Here is a 26,536-nt window from a genome sequence, read left to right as displayed (position 1 = left end):
CCAGACATCACAGATCTTTCATAGCTTTGGTCTTCTCATATGGGATAAAAGTGCCTTTTAGTTTGACTATTGCCTCTCCACCTTTATAGTTATAACCTTGCTGTCTAGTGCTACACTCGAAAGCATTTCTATGTGGATGCCTGGAAGGTCTCTTGTAAGACTACAGGTTAACATATATCAATTACAGCAACTATGGCAAGTATAAAATTCCTGTTATGTCCTCTCAATGACATCCACATTCTTCAACAATCATATCTTCATGGCGCTTCAAGACCACCTTTCCTTCTTCATACATCAACATTGATAATGGGCTCATCTTCACTGGGACACACGAGGAACAACCAATTGTGTCTGGATTGTACAACTTCAACAAACTCTAAAAAAAAAAGATAAAAAAAAGTATTTGATCAAGAAACTGTAATTTATCATGACTATTTAAATGTAACAGTAAAGTTAATAAATGCAAATAAATATACAGAAAAAAGGTAATAATTACTTTAAAGTAGGCATGATTCGTTGGCTTAAAGATCTCGCTCAGAGGGGTGGGACAGGCTCCGTCACATCTGTATGCATTGAACTTCTTGGGATAGATTATCTGGTCTCCCCATCCAATCTTTTCAAAGTCCACAATCATGTCCACTCTTCTACACAAGGGTCTTCCATCTTCAATAGGTTTGGTGGGAAAGTTGGCCATGATCATGCCATGCATTGCATTTCTACCTTTCCTAAGTATCCTAGTACCAGACACTGGGGTCATCACATATTTAGAGGACTCAACTGTCTGGATGAGGTTGGGATATCCATGGAGGTTATTAGAAGGAGTGTCCTTGGAAAAGACCACCAACATAATTCTTTCAGTTGACACCTCTTTACAGCTGTTTCCTTGGCCATTCTTGAATGTTCCCTTGTACTTCATGTCTTTTTGATTATTATAAAGTTTTTCTTGATGGAAATAAGATTGTATAATTCTGGTGACATTGACAGTCTTTAAAGTTGATACGTTTTCAGTACTAAGGTCAACTTTCATTGACCCCAGAAAGATCTTTAATCTGCCTTCTTCACTGTGATAGATGTCAAGAGTCACTTCATGGTTTCTCTCAGTAGAAGAAAGCTGCATCCTTAGCTCGGCCAATTGTATTTCATTGTTGTTTGTGAGGGATGATATATCAAAGGATAACACCCAATGATTTGTCAGTTGAGAGCAACCTAGAAGCAATGAGAGAAAATTATGGTCAACAACTGTGCTACATGATCATTCATTTTGCCAAATACAATGCATTCAATGTTTTATACATTAAAAATGGGTCAACATCTCCTCTATAGGGTAGGAATTATAAGAAGTAAAACACTTAGCTCTAGGTGTCTACAGTGGTTATAGAAAAATCAGGAACAAATAAATATATGACAATTATCTTACTATAATCAATAAAGACTTACTTTTGGCAGAGAGGCTTAAAATGGTGTCAGAATCTTGAAGAACGGAGTGTTCCAGGCTGGAAAGGTCTGTTATGTTCTTCATGATGAGGGTCTGATAGAGCTGCATCATGAAAGGAGAGTATTTCATCTTCTGGGAGTCTGTCTTTTCATGTAGACTGGATGAAGTTTTCAAACCAAGGTTTGAATGTTTAAGAGGAATCCTTGTTTGATTCCCTGGTAGAGAAGAAGGCATTCCCAGAACCATGGAAAGGAGGGTGAAGTGTAGAACAGTCAACCAAGACATTTCTACAACAGTCTTCTGTAATGTCTCTCAGGAGATGTTGTTCAGAACTTCTCCAAGGATGAAGTGAGGTCTTGAGGGTTCTCTTAACTTATATATCTATGGATCAAAGGTCTCCATGTTAACACCTTTGACCTTTCATCTATGAAAAACAACAAAAGGTCAAGGCCACAATAGACACTTCTTCTATTATGTAAATTAAGCAATTCATTATGTGACATAAGTACCTGTTTATACAAGAGAAGTCTCTTTAATGTCTATAAAACAGACCCTCTGCTTGATCATCCAAAAAAGGAAAGAGTTTGTGAGGGGCACACAGCTAATAAGTTTTAGGTTTTTGCAATAATGATGTCATTATTGTTTTTTAAAGTAAATAGTGATGAGCATAGTCACTTTTTATTTGAACGCAGTACGAAGATCTCTCTATCAATCTACCTGTCTATCTTTCATCTGTAGATTTGTAATGATAGTCTTTTTTTTTTTTTTAAGGTAGATTGTTATAGTTATATATTATTTTTGATGATTGTATCAGTGTGTACCTGTACATAGGATATAGTGTCTTACTAACACTTCTATAAAACTATTACCTTCTACTTCGAATTATGTATTCCTATCACCCTGAATCATACAATCCTTTCATTGTTTACCAGTAACACTTCTATATCATAGGTGTCACATTTGTTTTATCTCAGAGGTGTGGATGTTACAGTAACAACTACTGTCTGATTATGTTATCATATGTTTTAATACATTTAGTGTCTGGAATGTTTTTGATCAGTTCGTTGCAATATTTTTCTTCCATTTCATCTTTATTATTTGACTATCTACCCATCTCATGGTCTATCTATCTATCTATGTCATTTCTGTCTGTAGATTTGCAATAATGATATTTTTGATACTGTTATTGTTTGTACAACCTAAAATTACATCTGTTATTAATCATTCCATATATGTGCAGTAATAAACTAAATCTTTAGTTAATCTATCTTTCTTCTATCTCTCTGTCTTTTTATAGTCTATCTATCTATCTATCATCTATTTATCTATAGTCTAACTTTAGTCTATCTGTCATTTTGTGTACTAGTGAGCGTTTTCATAATAGAAGTTCCCCCTATTATTTGTTCCATAAGACATACTGACATTTTTTCCCAATTTTCAAGGGAAAAAGTATATTTTATTGAGTGAAATCTATGGTATCTATCTATCTATCTATTTACTCAACTGGGTTTGGTAAAGGCCCACTTTTCTGGGACTGTGGTCAGGTGAAGGTCTGACCTGAACACAAATATTAAAAACAGCTTACAAACCTTGTAGACCTGTTTAGATGAAGATATATTACTTTGATTAGTTTATCAGAGTGTGTACCTGCACATGGTGTATTATATGTTACTAACACTTATAGAAAACTTTGATTTTCCACTTCAAATAATGTATTTCTATCTGAATAGTACAATCCTCTGAACTCATTGTTTCCCCAGTAAAACTTCTATATCATAGGTGTCAAAGTTTTGTTTTATCCCAGAGGTGAGGATGTTACAGTAACACCTACAGTATGATTTTAATGGCAAGATGCTAATTGGTAAGATTATCATATGTTTTGAAGAATTCAGTTTCTGTAATGTTTTGATCTGTCATCATCTCTATTATCTACATATTCTGTACATGGCATGCCTTTATATAGGTTTATTTTACCAGTGGTTGCTATAATCTAATTTTTCAAACACACATAGTCACTAGGTCACATTTTACACACAGTCAGCTGACCTACTAATATGAGAAGAAGTTGAAGTTCCCAAAGGAAACCAAAACAAAACCAGAGAGAATTTACAAACTCCATGCAGATGTTTATTTGGCATTTTTTTTTTAATGCTAGTATTTTGCTTTGAACAATATTTTGGTTACTGAAATACTCAACATTTACTATCTGAACTGCACTGTAATAGTGTGGATATGGCCTTAGGGACTTTCTCAATAAGCCCAAAGTTACCCCTTTGACTCAATTGTGGGATGATAATGGGGTGCCATGGCAGCAAGGGACCTAAAAAAGGCCCCCAATCATAATGTGTAGGCTCTGTCAAAGTCTAACAAAATCACAGAAATATAGTGGCAAATATGGGGGAACTGCTCAAACCCCAAACACTGTAGCGCATTGGGGGAGCAGTCCCACTGCATGTGGACCGCAGCAAACGACTATCCCCAGCTAAAAATTTGTACAATGGAGGATGCCGGCGCGGTCCACATGCACCGCAAAGGCATCCTACACAAAACGGAGCATTGTGAGGATGAAAATATAATTATATAAATCACAGAAAAAAATGCACCAAACGGATATGCCACTGACTATACTAGCTAGTCATACAAGCAGATATTAAAAGCTGAGACTTTTGCCAATATATTCCTGTCAGGAACACATCGGAGCCCATCATGCACCACGTCACGGTCTCTCAGCATGGCAAGGGTCCTAGCACTACGCTAACTGTGGTGTGAATACGGTCTGAAGGTGATGAAATCCAGCTCACAGCCAAGCTTCCACACAACCGCATAGCAGGACAACTAATGCAATGTAAATATAGCAAGACTGTAAGCCACACCCACTGTCAAAGTCAAAACCTAATAGTTTGCTCCCCAAAAATGATTACGAAACTAATTTACTTCAAAATGGCACAAATAAAATTGATTGCAAAAATAAGCCCTAATGTACCCAAATGGAAAAATAGAAAAATTAAAGAAAAAAAAACATATGGCTCATGGAATGTAGCAACACAAAAATAATTTTAAAACTGAAAAAAGGAATCATTTAAAAATAATAAAGAATAAAATGGTAGAATAGATTTTTCCACCCACAAAAAAGATTTGTTATTGAAAACTTTATATCTACCCCAACTTGATGCCATTAAAAAACTAGTAGTTGTCCTGCAAAAATGGAGATTGAAAACCAAATAAAATGTAAATTTCCTAAAAAAAAAAATTACACATCACACCTTTTGCTTGTAATATTGCCTTTTAAAGTGAATGAAAGCAGTGCTACAGTAACTAGCTGCACAACAGACGGCGCTATGTAGTTCTCTCACCAACTTCCAGCGCCAAAGCTACTGCAAGAAAGCTGATTGGTCGGTGTGCACCACCGGTCCAACCACCAATCAGATATTGTTGGTCCATCCAGCGGATAGGTAATCACTATCAGAATCCTGGACTACCCTTTTTAGTTCACCAGTATCAAATCGGAAAAAAATGTAGCAGAGCTGGTATTTAAATAAAGAGCTAATGGATGCAGGGGACATGTCCAGGGTAATATGAATCTCCATTTTCATCTTCCCTGCCCTAGTTCCCACACTATTATACTCAATTTAATATGTAAAAAGTCTGTTTTACAGTGGATTCTAAGTTATAACAACACAATAGGCTTAACATAGGCTAAGTGGATAAACATTTTGATAAACATTGATAAAAGAGATATATAGACAGATCATATACAGAGTAAAAAATAGCCTATCATTATTGGACAAACACTATCACTTAACCTATAATTAATGGCAAGCACCTTGCCAGCCAACATAACCACCACCCAATGGTGACCAACATAAAGAAAGATATTCATAGATAGCTTAAAGCTCTGTTATATATATCTATCATTTAGACCTAGTCCAGAAAGCTCCCTCCAGACAGAAGTGCTTTCTCTTACCATCCCTGTGACTGTAACCCTTCTCATCTCTGCAGACTAACCAATTGCTTCAATTATCTCTAAGATTCTGCGGTGTATAGCCCAACTCACAGCTTGCATCACAGATCAATACAAGAGTCTGCCAACCCAACCATGTCAATGGATGCCATGGGTCCCAACCAGAGTGGCTGGAAATGTTCTACCCTCTCTTTGTGTCACCTTATAAATAAGCATATTAACTGCTCTATCCTACTACTGATACTAAGAGGGAAATTGATCAAACTGGTATAAAGTACAACTGGCTTAGTTGCCCATAGAAACCAATCAGATTCCACCTTTTATTTAACAAATGAGCTATGAAAAATGAAAGGCGGAATCTGATTGGTTGCTAAATTCAACTAAGCTAGTTCTAATTTATACCAGTTTGATATAACTCCCCCTAAATGTTTTATAGTAAATTTTAAAATACAGAAATATAATGGACTTAAAGGCTAAGTGGGTAAAACGTTTACTTACAAGTGATAAAGACGTATAAAGACAGATCAAATACAGAGTATAAAACAAAACAAACAAAACAATCACTTAATCTGTAATCAATGGGCTCCTGGTCTCAATATAGCAAAAATCCAATGGTCAATATAAATAGAGATTGTCACAGGTTGTCACAGATATCATCCTATATGAAGTCTTCCTTGGACCTTGGCAGTGTGAAGTCGTAGATCCTCTGCACCCGGACCCACTGGATACTCCTAAACATCGCAAGAATCAGCAAGATGTGCAAAGATTCTTTAAAAAAAGAGAAGCGCAAACACAGGGAACAGGATCCAATATGACCGATGGCTCAATTGCTGCAACAAGTAGTTGACGACTCAGAGTCAGAAAGCATGCCGGAGATGGAGGGAGAGGAATCAGTAAGCGCTAACATTTCCAAAGCCTTCCTGGCAAATGCCCTGGGAAAAGCAAGAACACCAGTGATGGCCAAACTATCAAACATAAAATTGGAACTCTTACAAATAGGACACCGGGTGGTGAATCTAGAGAACACGACCACAGATCTAGTGGCACATTCAACAGCAATGGCTGGGAAAATAGCGACCCACACGGAAGAAACCAATAGGGCCTTATCTATGATAGAAGATCAGGAGAATCGAAGCAAAAGACAAAACATCAAGGGTCTCCCGGAAATTTGAGCCGCTGAAACGCTTCGCAAGTTGGGGATTTAGCTGTTTACAGATTTGGTAAGCCAAGAAAAAGCCCAGTCTATAATAATTGAGGGCATTCACCGGGCACTGAGACCGCCTCCAAAACCCTCAGAGAGACGTGATGTGGTTTGCGGCTTGCTATCTTATGTAGACACTGCACGTATATTGTCTGCAGCCAGGGAACGGAATAAAGTATCATATGAAGGAGCAGATTTGACATTTAACCAAGACATAGCCCGTTCACCTTAGCCAAAAGACGGTTACTCAGACCACTCCTGGAAACTCTTCGAAACACTAAGTTACTGTACTCATGGCTTTACCCATTCAGCCTTTCTGTCCTTAAAGGGGACAGGCGTGTAATAATTTACATACTATCAGATCTGGAAAAAGCATGGCAGGTCCTGGAGCTACCTCGAGTAGAGGTCTCATCATGGCTACCAGTGACACTCACAACCAAATTGTCAGCCCTCCCTCACCTGGATCAATGGAGCAGAGCTACCAAACACAGACCCCCAAAGAATATCAAACTGCAAGGGAAGATAGTGACACAGCAGATATGTCAATTCAAGGAAATGTCCAGTTGAATAATCAGAACACACAACAGGTTCCTAAAAATATGGTTACCATGGCAAGACAACGCAAGCTCTCTTTGAACATAATGGGTGCTTAGAACTCTCCCTTGATGATTGGGAAGTGGACCATGGAAACACATAGGCAACAGCCTCATTAACGATTTCTTTATTAGGCGAGAATTGCTGATCCTCCCCCCCCCCCAGTCTAATGACTCATATATAACTTAATGGAAAAACCTGAACTCACATGGAAACTTGTCTGCTCTCTTGTGCCAAGCAACTTTGTGGAAATGTTTATTTATGGAGTCGGAAATTTGGATAATATGCTCTTGTAAACCATGTTACAACATCTTAATGTTTGTTCAACTGTATCCTCTGTAAACCAAAAATAAATAATAATAAAAAAAAATGCAATGGTGTCCCCTGAGTTGTGCACCAACAAGATTTACTGTAGACGCACATTAAAAATGTACAATAGAAAAGTGACATTTTTGGGAGGGTTTTTCCAATTTTAACGTGACTGTAAGGAGGTTAATTATTATCTTTTTATTTAGTGAACTAGTGATATTACTTATATATAGCAAAGCTTTAAGCTCCAAGAAAGACATCATTTACTCAGTTATAGCACTGTTGCCTTGAAGCACTGGGGTCCTGGATTCGAATCTGCATGGAGTTTATATGTTCACACCCTGTTTGCATGGGTTTCCTCTGGGTACTAAAGTTTCCTCCTATACTCTAAAAGACATACTAATAGGGAACTTAGATTGTGAGCCCTATTGGGGACAATGTCATGCTAATATCTGTAAAGCACTGTGGAAAACGTCTCCACTATAAAAGTGAGTAAAATAAATAAATACTCACATAGTAAGATGTCTGTGACTATCTCTTTTTGAATTCACTATTGGCTGTTGGCCACGCTGGGGTTGGGAGATGGCTGGCGAGGAGCTTATACAAAGATTGAAGTTTAATTGATTATTTTACTTTGTATATGATCTATTCATACATGTCTTTTATAAATCGTCAGTAAACTTTTTAGTCACTTAGCCTATGTTAAGCCTATTTTATTCCCATTTCTTAGAATCCACTGTAAAACAGGCCAATTGAAGCACATTCAATTTGGTAGGTTTTGAATTAAATTGGTCGACCAATTTGACTGAGTAGAACCCAAATCATATTTTAAGCCTTTCACTCTTCCCTATGGAATACATTTCTATCTGACCTTCTTTTCAGGGCAACCTACCAAACATAAGTTAGCACAAAGTAGGGGACATATTTAAGACAGTATGAAGCTGTTTGGGACACACTTGAATAACCAGCTTTTGCAATTTGCACGTTTGCAAAGTCTGGTGGATAGTGTGGAATTCTGCGCTGAGGTTGGTGTTCAAATGGAGATACTTACCTTCACTGCTTTTGTGCCCTTAAGTCTTAACACTGTGTTGGTTGCCTAGGACTTTAAATAAGTTCATCTATTTAACTCCCTTTTCTACTTAGATTAAATGACATTTATGTACACAAATATAAACCATATAGTATTTGGAGTTTTCAGACACACATTAACAAATATATTTTGCCAGCACTGCGTTGTCTTATTAAGACAGTAAGTGCCAAGTTTAATTATTATTGTGTATGCCTATAGAACAAGTATTACGTGAAGTTAAAATCGTGAGTGTAGTATACTATAATATTTGTGAATGTCAGTATCTTTCACAGTGTTTTGCCCTTCTCTAAGGTGGGGGCACAATGTCTAGTGTTCAATGCATATGTCAGACATGGGCTACAGGTTTTCTGAGAGCTCTGCTTCCCTACTGCATTTGGACCTGTGCTGTAGAACTAATGGAAAATGGTTGGTGAGGATTTTTCCCTATGATCTTAAAGTAAAGCTATCACCATGATCTTGGACTATTACAAGCTGTAATATGAGTAGTCATGCAGATAAATAGGCCAGATCACTTTTTTATTTTCCTACTACTTGTTTAATATCTTTATCAGCGAAATTGCAGAAGGCCTCGATGGTAAGGTGTGCCTTTTTGCTGATGACACAAAGATATGTAACAGGGTTGATGTTCCTGGAGGGATACACCAAATGGAAAAGGACTTAGGAAAACTAGAGGAATGGTCAAAAATCTGGCAACTAAAATTTAATGTTAATAAGTGCAAGATAATGCACCTGGGATGTAAAAACCCAAGAGCAGAATATAAAATCAGTGACACAGTCCTAACCTCAGTATCTGAGGAAAGGGATTTAGGGGTCATTATTTCAGAAGACTTAAAGGTAGGCAGACAATGTCATAGAGCAGCAGGAAATTCTAGCAGAATGCTTGGGTGTATAGGGAGAGGAATTACCAGTAGAAAGAGGGAGGCGCTCATGCCGCTCTACAGAGCACTAGTGAGACCTCATTTGGAGTATTGTGCTCAGTACTGGAGACCATATCTCCAGAAGGATATTGATACTTTGGAGAGAGTTCAGAGAAGAGCTACTAAACTGGTCCATGGATTGCAGGATAAAACTTACCAGGAAAGACTAAAAGGACTTTAACATGTATAGCTTGGAAGAAAGACGAGACAGAGGGAATATGATAGAAACATTTAAATACATAAAGGGAATCAACAAGGTAAAAGAGGAGAGAACATTTAAAAGAAGAAAAACTGCTACAATAGGACATAGTTTTAAATTAGAGGGGCAGAGGTTTAAAAGTAATATCAGGAAGTATTACTTTACCGAGAGAGTAGTGGATTCATGGAATAGCCTTCCTGCAGAAGTGGTAGCTGCAAATACAGTGGAGGAGTTTAAGCATGCATGGGATAGGCATAAGGCCATCCTTCATATAAGATAGGGCCAAGGGCTATCCATAGTATTCAGATATATTGGGCAGACTAGATGGGCCAAATGGTTCTTATCTGCCGACACATTCTATGTTTCTATGTTTAATACCCCCATTACCCTGCTTCCAGGTTTCAAAGCTTCACTGAAATGCATTTTTAGGACTGAAGGGCACAGCACACAGAAGTGCCAGACATTATGTTAGTATAACACAGCAGTCCGGACTGTGTATTTCAGTGCAGCTTTGAATGATAATAGTGGGGCACCGAACTGATCACGTTTTTATGTATATTGTATGCTACTTTCACATATCTAAAATTCTCTGGATCTGGCGCTGCTACATACATAGAAACATAGAAACATAGAAACATAGAATGTGTCGGCAGATAAGAACCATTTGGCCCATCTAGTCTGCCCAATATATCTGAATCCTATGAATAGTCCCTGGCCCTATCTTATATGAAGGATAGCCTTATGCCTATCCCATGCATGCTTAAACTCCTCCACTGTATTTGCCGCTACCACTTCTGCAGGAAGGCTATTCCATGCATCCACTACTCTCTCAGTAAAGTAATACTTCCTTATATTACTTTTAAACCTTTGCCCCTCTAATTTAAAACTGTGTCCTCTTGTGGTAGTTTTTCTTCTTTTAAATATGCTCTCCTCCTTTACCGAGTTGATTCCCTTTATGTATTTAAAAGTTTCTATCATATCCCCTCGGTCTCTTCTTTCTTCCATACGGACTTAATGTCCACTAGCCCTATTAAGTATAATGGCATCCGGCGGAGATCCGACAAGTGGAGAAGCGGCCAGACACAAGCCACTGCATGCTATAGAATATGGAACGGCCATGCCAAAGTTTCACACCAGAGGTATAAAAGTAGCCTTACACAGTACTTCTGTTTTATTTGAACTGTCACACAATGTCCTTTTAAATTTTGTAATATATATACAAGCCCACAAGAATTATATGGTATGTATATATATAAATATATATATATATATATATATATATATATATCTGGCAGTTGCACCTTTGTATTTGCTTGAGAAAGGCTATAATAATAAGATGAAATATTGTAACAATTGAGTCTGAGTAAAAGAACGCCCTTTTTAATTCCTTGAAAATGCTGTCAATTTTTCCTATTTTTATCTGTCTGGGACCTCGAGTCAAATTCCCTTAGGCTTGTACCTCATAGTACGTGGTTTATTGTTTACTGCTTCTCTATGAGGCCACCCAATACTGCCAACGGCACTGTGTGATATAAAGACCAACATATAAACTAATGGGCCTCTAGCACAGTGAAATTAGCTCAGGTTTTACACTGGGCCCTGGAGCAGCAAAGAAAAGCAGCTTTTCAGATTTACAATATAGACTGGGACTGGGCCAGCAGAGTTATCTCATCATTATTATTATTAGCAGGTATGATATTCATGACAGAAGACAGCTCTGTTTTACTCTTAGATGCAGTATACCAAAAATATCCACACAGATTAGGCCACCATTAGTTGAAAACCCACCAAAAGCACACCTTTTGGTTCAAAATATTTTTTTTCTTATTTTCCTCCTCAAAAACCTAGGTGCGTCTTATGGGTCGGTGCGTCTTATAGGGTGAAAAATACCGTATTTTAATCATTTTACATTATGGATTGGTTGAAACTAGAGATGAGCAAAATGAATCCACAGAACTGAAGAAGCCCTGCTGATTGGACAAATTGATCCGAACAGCCCTGCTCATTTGACAAATTGATTCTGTAGAATAATTTTGCTCATTTATAGCCTGAGCTCATCGCTTTTGTAAATACAATGGTGCAGACGGATTGTACTTCTCTAATACATGTAGCCTCGTCCCAAAGCAAAAACACACAAGACAGAATTGCAAATAAAACATTTTTATTACACCATTCACAATCAACAATACATCTACATAATTATGTAAATATTATCTTAGGAACATGAATTAATATTTAGAGATTATTTGCTTCATTTCTTTCGTTTTTTTCTCTAGGCACAATCTCTTATCTGGTCCCCAAACATCACAGATCTTTCATAGCTTTGGTCTTCTCATATGAGATAAAAGTGCCTTTTAGTTCGACTATAGCCTCTCCACCTTTATAGTTATAACCTTGCTGTCTAGTGCAGGGATGGGCAACCTTACAGACACAAAGAGCCAAAAAAAAAACGTATGACTGCCAGGAGCCACAAGCTATACATTTACACAAATATGCGTGCACACAACAGTATTACTGCAACTGAGTTTTCAAACATTTTATGGAACATTTGGCCCATAATAGAACACTCCTATCCTATTTTTGGGGGGGGACAAGGTGACTATTTTTTTCTGTCACGGTGTTCACCACATAGGAGATTTTTTTTATATTTTAATAGTTTGGACTTTTTCGGGCATGGCGATTTTATGTGTGAAGGAAAAGGGTGTGATTTAAACTTTTAATATTTTCGTGTTTTGTATTAATTTTTTATTTAATGTTTTCACTTTTTATTTAATAACTACAGGGCAGCAGGGAGCTCACCATGGCAACCAAGGCTTCAGTAGCATCCTGGCTGCCATGGTAACTGTCCTGGATGCAATCACTCAGATCGGAAGCTGCCAAAGTGATACATGATGGGGTTAATGTGAGGCACAGGTCCAACCGTTACTAGTGATAACCCCCATGTGCCTCATAATAACCCTATCAAGTATCCATATCCTTGCATAATGGGCAACATGGGGTTAATGCATGAGCTACAAACATGAACAGTCACTTGCTATTGGCACAGTCAATCCATGTGCCTCATATTAATAAGTGGCCTGTATTCTGTAACTCACATTAACCCTATGTTGCTCATTATGTGAGATGGTACTTTGGGGGTCCCTTACTATTAATGTGAGGCACATGGAGTCCAAAAGCATGCAGCCAGCCTGACATAAAAAATAAATGACCCCCATCATGTTTAAAACATAGCAGTGGCAAGATTGGGGTTAATGAGTCACATTAACCCCAATCCTGCTGGCTGCCTGATACATGTTTCTTGCCTGCCTTTATTTTGAGGCAGGCTAGTCACTCTTGCACTGTGTGAGTGTGGGGTACCTTTTATGCTGGCGGCACACCAACTCTGGGGTTGATGCTGAGCGAGGACAGGACACTCAGGAGGAGGCTGCTGCCGCTGCTGCTGTTCGCCAAGCTCACTAGCTCAGACAGCGCAGCAGTTTCTTACCTCCCCCGTCCCTCCTCCTTTAATTAGCCGCACATTCATTGGTGGCAGTGGTGTGGGCAGCTTTATAGCCCGCTCCTTTCACTGCTTTAGTGGCAGTGGCAGTCGCGTCATATGAGGGAGGGACTCCCTACCTCCCTCCTCCGTGTAGAAGGCCGAGCGCGGCACACGCAATGTTCTCTTGAGATACTAGGCTACGCAGCCTAGTATCGCAATAACACAAATTCTGACCAGACCTCGGTCCTCTGCGAGCCGCAAATAAAGTTGCAAGGAGTCACGGGTTGGCCACCCCTGGTCTAGTGCTACCCTCGAAAGCATTTCCATGTCGATGCCTGGAAGGTCTCTTGTAAGACCACTACAGGTTAAAACATATATCAATTACAGTAACTATGGTAAGTATAAAATTCCTGTTATGTCCTCTCAATAACATCCACATTCTTCAACAATCATATCTTCATGGCGCTTCAAGACCACCTTTCCTTCTTCGTACATCAGCATTGATAATGGGCTCATCTTCACTGGGACACACGAGGAACAACCAATTGTGTCTGGATTGTACAACTTCAACAAACTCTAAAAAATATATATACCTGCACATAGTGTATTGTGTTTTACTAACACTTATAGAAAACTTTGATCTTCTACTTCAAGTAATATATTTTTATATAGTTTTATCCCAGAGGTGTGGATGTTACAGTAACACCTATAGTATAATTTTACTGAAATGTTTTTGTCCTGTGATTTACAATACCGTATTTATCTGTCTTCTATCTCATCTTTGTTATTTATCTATATACAATCACAGAGTGTCATATAGTAGTGTGAAAAGCTATCATCAAATATATCACAGAAATATCAGCTATTCAATTAAAATTTAACTTTTACAGGATATTATTTAAGAGAAGTATTAATTCCAAGTATTTCATGATATTATATCAGATGCCAGATTGAAGGTAGAATCAAGACCCGCAGTGGACATCAAGGCAGTAGGTCATTTAGTATTGAAGGTAAGAGATATAGCACTTACAGTTAGATGATTCTCATATATAGCTGGATCAGATCTGGTGAGGTCAGGAGGAATTATTATCCCTAATGATGCCCTGTGGTGTCTACCCCTGCCTACAGGCAGAGCACCCGCCCCGAAAGGGGCGACCCCACCTCTCGGTGGCTAAACCCTTTCCTTACCCTCACGTGACCCTAGGGTGTTACCTCACGGTGGGCTAATTGGTTCTCCCTCTGTTTTGAAGGACAAAGAGAACAGTCCTGGATGGTATAAAATTTGTTGTCCCGACGCGTTTCCCCAAGTCAAAATCCTTGGTTCCTCAGGGGACTTTGTTGGTTATATTCCCATAGCCGAAGGATGGTGGCTATATACTGGCGATGATAGTGGCTGATGATACGCCAATTTTCCTTTTTTTAATTTTCCTTTTTTTTTTTTTTTACTCCCAGCCCTCCCAAAGCCATAACTTTTTTTATTTTTCTCTTCACAAAGCTGTATGAGGTATTTGTTTTTTTAGGAACAAGATGCCCTTTCTAGTGGCACTGTTGACTGTTGCATACAATGTGGTGGGAAGAGGGAAACCAATTATAAATGGGGTGCAATTGGAAAAAACAATGCCAGAATAGTTTCTTTAAAGGTTTAGTTTTTACGGAGTTCCCTATACCATAACCACTTACTTTCATTCTCCAGGTCAGTATGAATCAATCAATACCATATATGTTTATTTTTTTATTGCATTTTTAAACTGAAAAAAATATATATTTTTTCTTTTATTCTCCATATTATGACCCTTACAACTTTTTAGCATTTTGGAGGTGAGAGCCCCCCTTTAAGTAGAAGGAATAGAAGGTGTCTCATAAGATAGAAAAAGTTGGTGCCCAAAAGTTTTGGTCCTGTAGAGGATGATAAGGGAGGGAAAAATGTCTTATACTCTGATAGTCTTCAATATAATATGTGCTTCATCCAATAGCCCTTATCGGTTTGACTATACAATTTTCACACTTAGGACAGTTTATCAAAGTTCAGACAATAACTTTAAATTGAGGTGACAAATTATCTGTTTATGGTAATATAAGCGTGTTTGTGGTGTTGACCTGTATGATAGGTTTTTGAAGAAAAAGAAACTTCCTACTTGCTGAGCTCCCCCTAATATTTATGACATAAGTTGTGTGTTATAAATAGATGGAGAAATATGGTGTTCAGGATCCACTTTCTCCTACACAGAACTGTCAGTGAGGCAGAGAACAGGGATTTTAAATAATTTTTCTCCACTTAATTTAAATAAATTTGTCAGAAATCTTACGAGGATCGGAGGCAAGGGGTTCAAAATTTTGCTATATGGCCGTGTGAGATCTGTGTAGGCCCCTGAAACCACACCACCTTGTCAAGAATTCTCCAGTGTTCCAAGATGGAAAGATCTGTCTCATCCCCCATAATGAGAGTCATGTATAAAATGTATCCTACGGTACATGGAGGGTATTTCATATAAGTTGAGTACATTTGTCCATGAGGAATTAATGGAATGATTACTTCATTAGGTAGGTAGTAAAGAGAAATATTGGATTCTCTTCCTTGTCAAGAGGAACACATACTTATGACCATTAAGAATATTATAAAGTATGAGATGAAGACATATCTGTAGATATCTTCTCTGGGTTCCCTTTCTAGGTCTCAAGAAATATGGCTTAGAACATTTCTATTACTAAACCAAGTCTTGAAGATTTTCCTACAAATTAAATGGTTGGATCAAAAGCTTCCATGTTCACACTTTTGAACTTTCGTCTACACAACCTCAACTTCAAAAGACTGACAAAGTTAATGACCAAATGGACTTCTAAATTATGTTAACGGAAGGAGTCATTAGGGGAGATAAATACCTGTAATATAACAAAAGTACATCTCATGTCTGTAAGACAGAAACCTATTCTGACAATGAAGAACATACTGTATAGAACCTATATTAGTGAATAGTCAGAGGACATTTTCAATAATCATAGATACAGTATATGAATGATTACTTTGTTTATTTGCTTAATACATTAAAGGGTAATAATTAAAGGGAAAGAAGCACTGGTAGAATGTGTTACAAGGTTATGGGTTTGGGTATGTTTAGTGGTTCTTTTCACTTTAATTATTACCTTTTAATCTGAGTATCAATTTACAATTTTTAGGGGGTTTTAGACTTTTTGGGATTATTTGAACACACATTAAGACATTTTGAATTTCTACTCCACGGACTCAAGTTTTGAAACTAGTTTGTCCAGTTGATTTAAAGGGGTTGACAGCTTTTTACTACTGATGACCTATCCTCAGCATAGGTCATCAATGTCAGATCGGTAGGGGTTCGACACATCAGTTGTTTGAAAAGAAAGCACAAGTGCTGCCTTATTTGCTCTGTTTACCTGCTCGCAGCAACCAGCAGTGTAATTACCAGTACAACGTTCCCATTCACTTCTATGGCATGGCGCTGTCCTATTCACTTGAACAGATGGAGCTATCCCAAAGAAGTGAATGGAGACCCAAACTTGTAATTACACTGCTCGCCACTGCAGTTGCTGTGTGGAGCAAGTAAACAGAGCAGAGAAGGCAGCGCTCATATAATTGCTGCTTTCTTTTTAAACAGCTGATCGATGGGTGTGCCAGCTGTCGTACCCCTGCCATTCTGATATTGATAATCTATCCTGAGGATAGGCCATCAATAGTAAAAAGCGGACAATCCCGTTAATAAATCTACCTTAACTATGAATTTTTTAAATCTTACTCTAGTGAAGGGGTGGTGTAGAAAGTGGAGCACAACTAAACATCCACATCGTATCTGTTATTACCCTCAAAATCAAGAACAGCTATATGGGTGTGTGGTACAGGCTTACCTGCGGTGCAGCACAGCCGCTTACAATGCTCTACAGTATTCCCCCTCCCATAACTCGTCTTGTAGCATGTGCCCGAGTATCCCTTCTGAGCCAAAATGCCAGCCAGACGTTTATCAGCTCTCCAGTGTGAAATTACAATTTAAATTGTGGAGTCCTTGCAGTGAACAGTAGCAACACTTGTGGCCTGACAAACAGAAACCCCAACTAACTAACTACAGGCCTGGTCTCAGCCTCTAGAATTCTAGGTGCCAACACTGATGACGTGCGTGGACGATCAGCCTTACCGACCCAGGTCTGCTCTGCCTCCGCTGGTGGCTGTGAACTCAACAAAAGCTTCTCCTACAAGCATGCGGTACTGTAGTGTATGTTACTTTGCTCCTTATCTCTCATCAGTGTTCCTGGAAGCAATCTTTGTTCTTCTGGGCAGGATCAGGCCTTGGACACGATCAGCTTCACCGGGCTGTAGTTCTTGTCACCGAAGGGTGCTCCCACACCTGAATGTCGATGGATCTTCCTCACACACAGCTCCTAGATCAGGCATCCTCAAACTGTGGCCCTCCAGCTGTTGTAAAACAACTCCCACAATGCCCTGCTGTAGTCTGATACCTGTAGGCTCTTCAGGCATGCTGGGAGTTGTAGTTTTGCAACAGCTGGAGGGCCACAGTTTGAGGATGGCTGCCCTAGAGCCTCTTCCAAGCTCTCCCCAAGATGGCTGCTCTGTCTCTTCCTATCCAGGCTTTGTAACCCCACCTCATGAATATGGAAAAATATGCAGTCTGTTAGCTGTGTTTAGGAAACAGCAGCATCTTGTGGCCAAACAGCAGAATGTCAGTCCAGATATTTAACTTAATTGACACAAACAGTGTTCAGACAATGAGAGCAGTTTCCCCATCTCATAGTTACAGTATAGAATTAGACTGCCAATGGCATATTATGCATGTAAACAGAAATGATTACACTGGCCATTGGAGTAAACACAACAAGCTAGTTTTCCTATGACAGAAAATTTTAGATTTACAATATAGACTGGGACAGGGTCAGCAGAGTCATCTCTTCACTAGAAGGTAGGGTATTAATGACAGAAGACAGCTCCGTTATACTCTTAGATACAGGATACCAATACTATCCACACAGATTAGGCCTTATATGTAGCTTTTCTAATTTCAAGCACTTAGGGGATGGACTGTACTTTATCTTTTCTGGGAGACTGTAATGTTCTATGGATAATTTGTTCCCATTAACTCTGTCACTATAGCTCCCATAAAACATTAACACCTTGCACAATGAGATGCCATCAAAGTCAGATAGGTGGTAGTCCAAACCCTCAGACCTGAATCTAAAATCGCAAAAGTTGCTCCCGAAAGTGAAGCAGAGGTGGAAGTCCTACAGAAATTTATGAAGGATGGTTGCGCATGTGAAGCTGCTCTCAGATCACTTCAGGAGGTTTCATTCTGGTGATATGGGATTCACACTGATCTGACATTGGTGGTATATCCTAGCAAATCATACTACCAATGTTTATGATGAGACAACCTCTTTAAAGGAATGCTCTAATTTGAGACACTTACAGGGTATAAACAGTATGTACCATAAATGTCTGACAGGTGTTATCACCAGATGTGGAACCCACCTATTTGGTTGCATATCACCACTTTAGATCATTTTCCAAAATTAAAGACTGCAATGGGCTTAGTGTTGACATCTGATCCACATGCTTCAGAGATACAGGTGTGGAACAGCAAGGGATCAGGCAAATCCGTAGTCAGGGCAGTCCAAGATTAGGGCATGCAGTTAAGGGTCTATACAGAAGTCAGGCAGCAGAGGGTCAGAATGAGGTAAAACGGGCAGAAATGTGTACATGGGCAGACAAACAAAAACAGCACACATTTGTAGGGAACTAGCAAACTTAATAACCTATTGCTAAGGTGCCATCCCATAAAGTAAAAGGTGCCTTGGGTACCTATAGGGGGCCAGCCATAGGCTGGTGTGAATTAGGGTGCGTGTGATGGCCCTGTAAGAGCCAGAGAGAAGAGGCTTGTGTGCCCTAAGGACAGAGAATGGCCTTGCTGGGGGAAAAAAAAAAAGTTATGGTCTGCCACTGAAAGAAAGAACTCCGTGTCCAGCCAAGGCCTATAGGTCTGGGCTACTGGGAAAGAGCAAGTGGGTGAGTGGAGCAGTGCATATGCCTGGCAAGGGCAGCTTAGATAATATGCTCAAATTTGAGACATTTATGGGTTGGTGTATACCATATATGCCGGATAGGTTGCAAATCACTTCCTTTAAACATTTTACACAATGAATAGGTTGGAGCTCATAGTTTTTGTAAATGCAATGGTGCAGACTGATTGTACTTCTCTAATACAAATAGACATCAAAAAAAATAAAAATAAACCACATAAGACAGTATTGCAAATAATTATTTTTTATTATACCTCACAATATACATGTTTATAATATAACCTTAGATGTGTCTATGGATATTTAGAAAACAAATATTTGCTTTATTGCTAGACAATCTTTTATATGGTCCCCAAACATGCATCTTTGGTCTTCTCATATGGGATAAAAGGTGCCTTTTAGGTAGACTGCAGCTTCCCTATAGTTACAACCTTGCTGTTTAGTGTTACACTCTAAAGCATTTCTTCCTGGATGCCTGGAAGGTCTCTTGTAAGACCACTATAGGTTAATACATATTTCAATTCTAGCAACTATGGCAAGTAGGAAGTCTCTGTTAAGTCCTTTCAATGACATCCACAGTCTTCAACAATCATATCTTCATGGTGCTTCAAGACCACCTTTCCTTCTTCATACATCGGCATAGATAGTGCGCTCATCTTTACTGGGATACATGAGGAATAACCACCTGTCTGGATTGTACAACTTCAAACTCTAAAACAAAATACAAAAGACCGTAATTAGACTTGCCGGTAATTCTGTTTCCTTGAGTCCACCATGACGGCTTACTATGAGATTGACCCTTGACCTCTGTAGGGGCAGGAACACAGAGTTTAAAAGGCCACCACCCACACTCACCCTCAGTGCTTTCCAAATTACCAAGTGGGTGTAGCCTTAACCTAGGCAATATATGAATATACACTTTTTTAAATATACATTTATTTTTTTGAGTATTAATTCATACTCAACCCCTCCTTAACCCCTTAGTGACCACCCATGTGTTTTTACTGATGTAAACAAAGGGGGTTTTAGCTAAACGGCTGGCTTTAATCAATTACATGTACTTAAAATGGTACATTAAAAACTATAATTTGTCCTGCAAAAAATAAGACCTCATACAAGTACATTTTTGAAAAAGAAAAAAAAAAAAAAAAAAAAAAAAAAAAAAAAAAGTTCTAGCTCTTGGAATGCAATTTCTTAAAAATGTGTTTGGTCACTAAGGGGTTAAATCTGGGGGGGGGGGGAATCTGGGCCGTCATGGTGGACTCAAGGAAACAGAATTACCGTTAAGTCTAATTACGGTCTTTCCATTTCGTCCACCATGATGGCTTACTATGAGAACTACCAGATTATTAGACAGGGTGGGTAACTGCTTGTAGAACCTTCTGACCGAAGGTTAAATCCGCAGAAGCTGACACGTTAATTTGGTAATGTTTGATGAAAGTACTTATATTCGACCAGGTGGCTGCTTTACAAATCTTGTCTAGGGAGACACCTCCTTTTTCTGCCCAAGAAGACGCAGTGGGCTTTTATATTCGTGGGGCTATCTAGACCCGACTTCTGATAGCAGCAGATAATAGTAGATTTGATCCATCTGCCGATCGTGGCTTTAGATGCCTTTTTTCCTCTATTTGGACCTGCATACTGGATGAAAAGGTTATTTCCTAAATTCCTTTGTTGACTCTAGGTATTGTATGATAGTATCTCTAACGTCCAGGAGTTGGAACTGATCTTGTGATGAGCAGTCCTTGGGAAAGGATGGAAGGATGATCTCTTGGTCCCTGTGAAAGTTCGACACCACTTTTGGGAGAAAACCTGGGTCTAAAACGTAGAACTATTCTGTCCGGGAAGATAGTGAGGTATGGTTCCCTGCAGGACAGCGCCTGGAATTCACCTAGGCGTCGGGCTGAAGTAATTGCCACTAGGAAGGCTGCATTTAAAGATAGGAGCTTGAGGGCTATATCCTGTATAGGAGAAAAAGGTGAAATCGTAAGATTTTAGTACCAAGTTTAGATCCCATTGAGGCGTCCTAGGAGTTAGGGAAGGTCTCAATCTTGAGGCAGCTTTTATAAACCTCCTTATCCACCTATGACTGGCTAAGTCTGTATCATAACAAGCCCCTAAGGCAGAGATCTGTACTTTGAGAGTACTTGGTCTAAGGCCCAGGTCTAACCCTCATTGGAGGAAATCCAGCACTTTTTTAATATTTGGAGAAGAGTTCACGGGAGGAAGTCTGGCCTAGCCAACTACAATATTTTTTCCATATCTTAAGATATATTGCAGAAGTAACTTCTTTCCTGCTGGACTTAAGGGTGTTAATGACCTTTTCTGATAGCCCTCTGCTTTTTAGGATTTCGCGTTCAGGATCCAGGCTGATAGTCTGAAAAGACCTGGGTTCTGGTGGAGAATCGGACCCTGAGAAATAATGTCCTCCTGTGGGGGTGGGGGGGGGGGAATTATCCAGGGTTCTTCCAGAGCTAGTTCTTTTAACACTGGGAACCAATTCCTTTGTCCAGAACGGGACAACCAGTATTACAGTTACCGGATCCAATCTTATTTTCTGCAGCACTCTGGGTATTAATGGCCAAGGGGGGAAAGCATAGGCTAGATCCAAGACCACCTGACTGAAAATGCGTCTGTCGCCCAAGGGTTGTCTCTTGGGTTTAGGGAGCAAAAGGGATGGACCTTTGCGTTCTTTTTTTGATGCAAACAGGTCTATCTTGGGGGTCCCCCACCTCCTGGTAATCTGCTCGAATACGATTGAGTTTAGGGCCCATTCCCCGGGATCTATGGTTACTCTGCTGAGAAAATCCGCCTGTATGTTTTCTGTACCCTTTAGGTGGATAGCTGTGATGGATAGAACGTTCTTTTCCGCCCAGGAAAAAAGTCTTCCCGCCAATTCCTTTAGGCTTGACGATTGTGTGCCCCACTGATGTTTCAGGTATGCCACGGCTGTTACGTTGTCCGAGAGGATTTTTAGGTGTTTTTTTTGAGACCTTGTCCTGTGCTACCTTCAGCACCTCCCAGTTCTCTGTGGTTTGAGGAACATTTTTTCATGGCGTCTGACCAAGTGCCCTGGTAATTTAGCGAGCCTATTTTTGCTCCCCATCCTGTACCACTTGCGTCCGTGTATATTAGAATCTCCGGATCTTTTACCCAGGGTACACCCTTTTGCAGGTTTTCCTCTTTAGTCCACCATTTTAAATCTGACTTTACCTGATCGGGATGGGGATTTTTCTCTCTAGAGAGCACTGTCTCTTGTCCCAGATTCTCAGGATCCAAGATTGGAGAATCCTGGTGTGGGTCTGAGACCAAGACACCGCTGTTATGCAGGAGGTCATTGTGCCTAGGAGGCTCATGGCATTGCGAATGGAGCACTGGGATTGACTTTGGAATTTTTTTATTTTTTTTCCGTAAACGACATAATTTTTTCCCCGAGGGAGGGATGTCACCTGGGAGACCGAGTCCAGGATTACCCCCAGAAATTTCATTTTGGTAGAGGGGATTAAATTTGATTTTTTTCAGGTTTATCACCCACCCCAGGTCTGAAAACCTGCACATCAGGTCTCTGGTAATGCTGGTTGTCTCCAGCTATGAGGATCCTAGGACCAGACAGTCGTCCAAGTATGGGAAAATTTTTATCCCCTCTGCTCTCAGGGGGATATCATTTCTACTACTAGTTTTGTGAATACCCTTGGTGCAGATGAGATTACAAAGGGTAACACGGTGAACTGGAAGTGTCTTGCAACTCCTGAGCTGTCCGCTAGGGCAAACCTGAGGAATTTTTGCGATGATCTGTTTATGGGGACGTGATAGTACGCATCCTTTAAGTCTATGGACGTCATGAAGTCTCCCGTTTTGATCAGAGGAATGATGGATGTTATGGATTCCATTTTGAATTTCCTGTATCCCACTGCTTTGTTCAATTCTTTTAGATTTATAATAGTGCGGAAGGTACCATCTGGTTTTTGTACCAGAAATAGACTGGAATAATAACCCCTTCCTCTTTCTGAACTTGGGACTTCTGTCACAACGCCTGAGTCTATAAGTTGCAGGATACCCTGCCAGATTTTCTCTATAATTTTTGGGCTGTGGAAGGTTATTTAGAATCTTTTTGGAGGGGCTGAGGAAAATTCTATCCGGTAACCATCCTGAATTATGTTTAGGGCCCATGGATTTTTTGTAATGGACTCCCACTGGGACAGAAAATTCCGCAGTCTTCCCCCTACTCTGGCGTCATTGTTTATCTGCTTGTTTGTTTTGGGGGTTAAGAAGGAACCTTCTGCCTTTTCACCCCTTCTGTTAACTCCATCTAACCCCCTTACCTTTGCCCTAATAGGGTCTAGTTTGAGGGTTGGAGGAACGAAAGGGCTTCTTTTTGGTCTCTTCCGGGAACCCCTTCTTATCTGCTGCCTTTTCCAGGATGGAGTATAATACAGGCCCAAAAACATTCGCCAGAAAACACTATTGAGCATAATTTGGCTTTTGATGCTCTATCCCCTCCCCAGGCCTTCATCCACAAAGCTCTTCTTGCAGAATTGGTGAGGGCCGCATCCTTAGCGGGCGAACCTTACTGATTCCGCCGAGGCATCCGCCAAGAACGCCGTGGCAGATCTGAGGAGTGGGATAGAGCTCAATATTTCCTCTCTAGGTGTCTTGTTCTTGATATGTTCTTCAAGTTCGTTGAGCCAAAAACAGATCTCACGACAGATGTTGCGGCTATGTTGGTTTTGACCCCAAACATAGCAGTCTCCCAGGATTTTTTTTTTTTTTAGGAGAGAGTCGGCTTTCCTTTCCATTAGGTCCTGTAGTTGAGAAGAGTCCTCAAATGGGAGGGAAGTCTTCTTAACTACTTTTGCTACTTGGATGTCTATTTTGGGGGTCTCATTAAATAATTTGACATCCGCTGGATCAAACAACAACCTGTTTCTAAATTCACGAGATACACCAAGTCTCCTCTTAGGGTAAGTCCACTCGTCTAAAATCATGTCCTTTAAATTTTCATTCATCGGAAAAACTTTAGATTTTTTGCTCTAAGTCCCCCGAACATCTCGTCTAAGACGGACCTCGGTTTCTTCACCTCCTCAATCCCCATGGTCGCTCTGACAGCTCCCAATAGCTCCTCCATATCCTCGGAAGAAAATAAGTATTTTTTACTATCTTCCGTTATCTCACCCTCTGATAGAACGTCCAGATCCACATTCTGTCTAGAATTGGAGGCCTCCTCATCCATAATCTCTGAAACAGAGGAGGATGGAGCGGATAATCTAGGTTTTTTTGTAGGAGGTGTGGACGGGACTGATCTGAGGGAGGCCAAGGAGGACTTCATTTCGTTCTGAATAAGTGTTTTGACCTCAGACAAAATTGACGGTTGCTCCTCTTTTATAAGATCTTTAATGCAACTCTGGCAGAGCTTCTTTTTATGATTCTCAGGAAGCCTTTTATTACAAGTTGCACATCTTTGCACTTTAGACCTTGTTCTGGGCTCTTTAACTCCCTATAAGAGAGGAGCAGCCAGGTATCAATAGACAAAACAGGCAAGTAAAGTCAAAAGGATACATTATTTTGTCTTTTCCCCACAGGGGAACTCACTGTTGGAGTCGCCGAGGGAGTTTCAGAGTCCATCTGGGCTGTAGGGGCGTCCAGGGCTTCAGGAGCAGACATAGGTGCTGTTTATGTGTCCGGAGGCAGATCGATGCCACTGCCTGTTTGAATCTGCCGCCACAAGTAGTCGGCCCGGCGTCTGACGTCATCGCCATGCGCCGTCCAAGCCCCGCCCCTTCCGTCCAAGGTCGGCCCCCCAGGGGCCGGGAGCAGTGAGTAATGCTGAGGCTTCCACAGAGTCAGCGTTCAGCATGCTGCTTCCCTGCGGTCAGCTTCCTCAACATAGGGGAAGGGGGACCGCACTGTGGGGAGGGATACAGGCTCCTGGAACAGAAGCAAGATCACCTCCATCTGGATCCTCTGCCCAGCTTTGGACCAGACTGCAGGGGGAGAGGACAAAAATCCTCAGGTATTTGTAAAATAATAAACTTTCCTCACCTCCACCAGGAGGGCTCTGGGTGGTTGATCCCCGTAGGGACAGGAAACACTGAGGGTGAGTGTGGGTGGTGGCCTTTTAAACTCTGTGTTCCTGCCCCTACAGAGGTCAAGGGTCAATCTCATAGTAAGCCGTCATGGTGGACGAAATGGAAAATATATTATTTTTCTCAAGAAATGGTTATTTATCATGAAAGGATAAATGTAGCAGTAAAGTTAATATATAGAAAAATAACAACACCTTAATATAAGCATGGTTGGTTGGCTTGAAGATCTCACTCAGAGGGATAGGACAGACTTCTTAACATCTGTATGCATTGAACTTCTTGGGATAGATTATCTGGTCTCCCTATCCAATTTATTCAAAGTCCACAATGATATCCACTTTTCTACACAAGGGTCTTCAGTCTTCAATAGGTTTGGTGGGAAAGTTGGCCATGACCATGCCATGCATTACATTTATTCCTTTCCCAAGTGTCTTAATACCAGAAACTGGGGACATCACATATTTAGACGACTCAACTGTCTGGATGGAGGTTGGGATATCCATGGAGGTTAGGAGTGTCCTTGGTAAAAAACCACCAACACAATTCACTTGAAACTTCTGTACACAGGTTTCCTCAATCATTCTTGGATGTTCCCTTGTTCATGTCTTTTTGATTAGAATTTTTTTCTTGATGGAAATAAGATTGAAGATGGTCTATCACCAGAATGATACAAAGTCAATTTGCTTTCACCATTAAGGTCAACTTTCATTGACCCTAAAAAAAACCTTCCTTTTGCCTTCTTCACTGTGATAGATCAAGGGTCACATCATGGTTTCTTGCAGTAGAAGAAAGCTACATCCTAAACTCTGCCAACTGTATTTCATTGTTGCTTGTGAGGGAAGATATATCAAAAGGATAACAGTTGAGCGCAACCTAGAAACAAAAGAAAATCAAGGACAGCAACTGTGCTACATTATAGCTAATTTTACCAAATACAATGCATGTTATATTTATATACATTAGAAGTGAATGAACATCTCTATAGGGTAGCAATTAGACATAAAATGCTCAGCTCTAGTTGTCTACAATGTCTTATACAAAAAACAGGAATAATTAAACATATGACAATTCTCTTAATATAAATCAATAAATACTTACTTTTGGCAGAGGCTTAGAAAGGTGTCAGAATCTTGAAGAACAGTGTTCCAGGCTGGATAGGTCTGTCATATTCCTTATGATGAGGGCCTAATAATGCTGCATCATGAAAGGAGATTACTT

The 26,536-nt window shown here is 39.9% G+C and overlaps 1 protein-coding gene and 1 pseudogene across 1 annotated transcript; both read right to left on the bottom strand.

Annotated features, from left to right (window-relative positions):
- Positions 1-223: 223 nt before the first annotated feature.
- Positions 224-1,723, bottom strand: LOC122929393 (nodal homolog 2-A-like). Its single transcript, XM_044282945.1, has 3 exons — positions 1,438-1,723; positions 497-1,206; positions 224-376 (listed from the first exon to the last, which is right to left on the bottom strand). Exons 1-3 carry the CDS (start codon positions 1,718-1,720, stop codon positions 224-226), a joined length of 1,146 nt encoding a protein of 381 aa, XP_044138880.1. The 5' UTR covers positions 1,721-1,723.
- An 11,884-nt stretch (positions 1,724-13,607) lies between these two features.
- Positions 13,608-26,521, bottom strand: LOC122925612 (annotated as a pseudogene).
- Positions 26,522-26,536: the final 15 nt, after the last annotated feature.

Source organism: Bufo gargarizans, chromosome 2 (assembly GCF_014858855.1).
Source record: "Bufo gargarizans isolate SCDJY-AF-19 chromosome 2, ASM1485885v1, whole genome shotgun sequence".
NCBI classification, from domain to species: Eukaryota; Metazoa; Chordata; class Amphibia; order Anura; family Bufonidae; genus Bufo; species Bufo gargarizans.
This window is presented reverse-complemented; position numbering and strand designations above follow the sequence as displayed.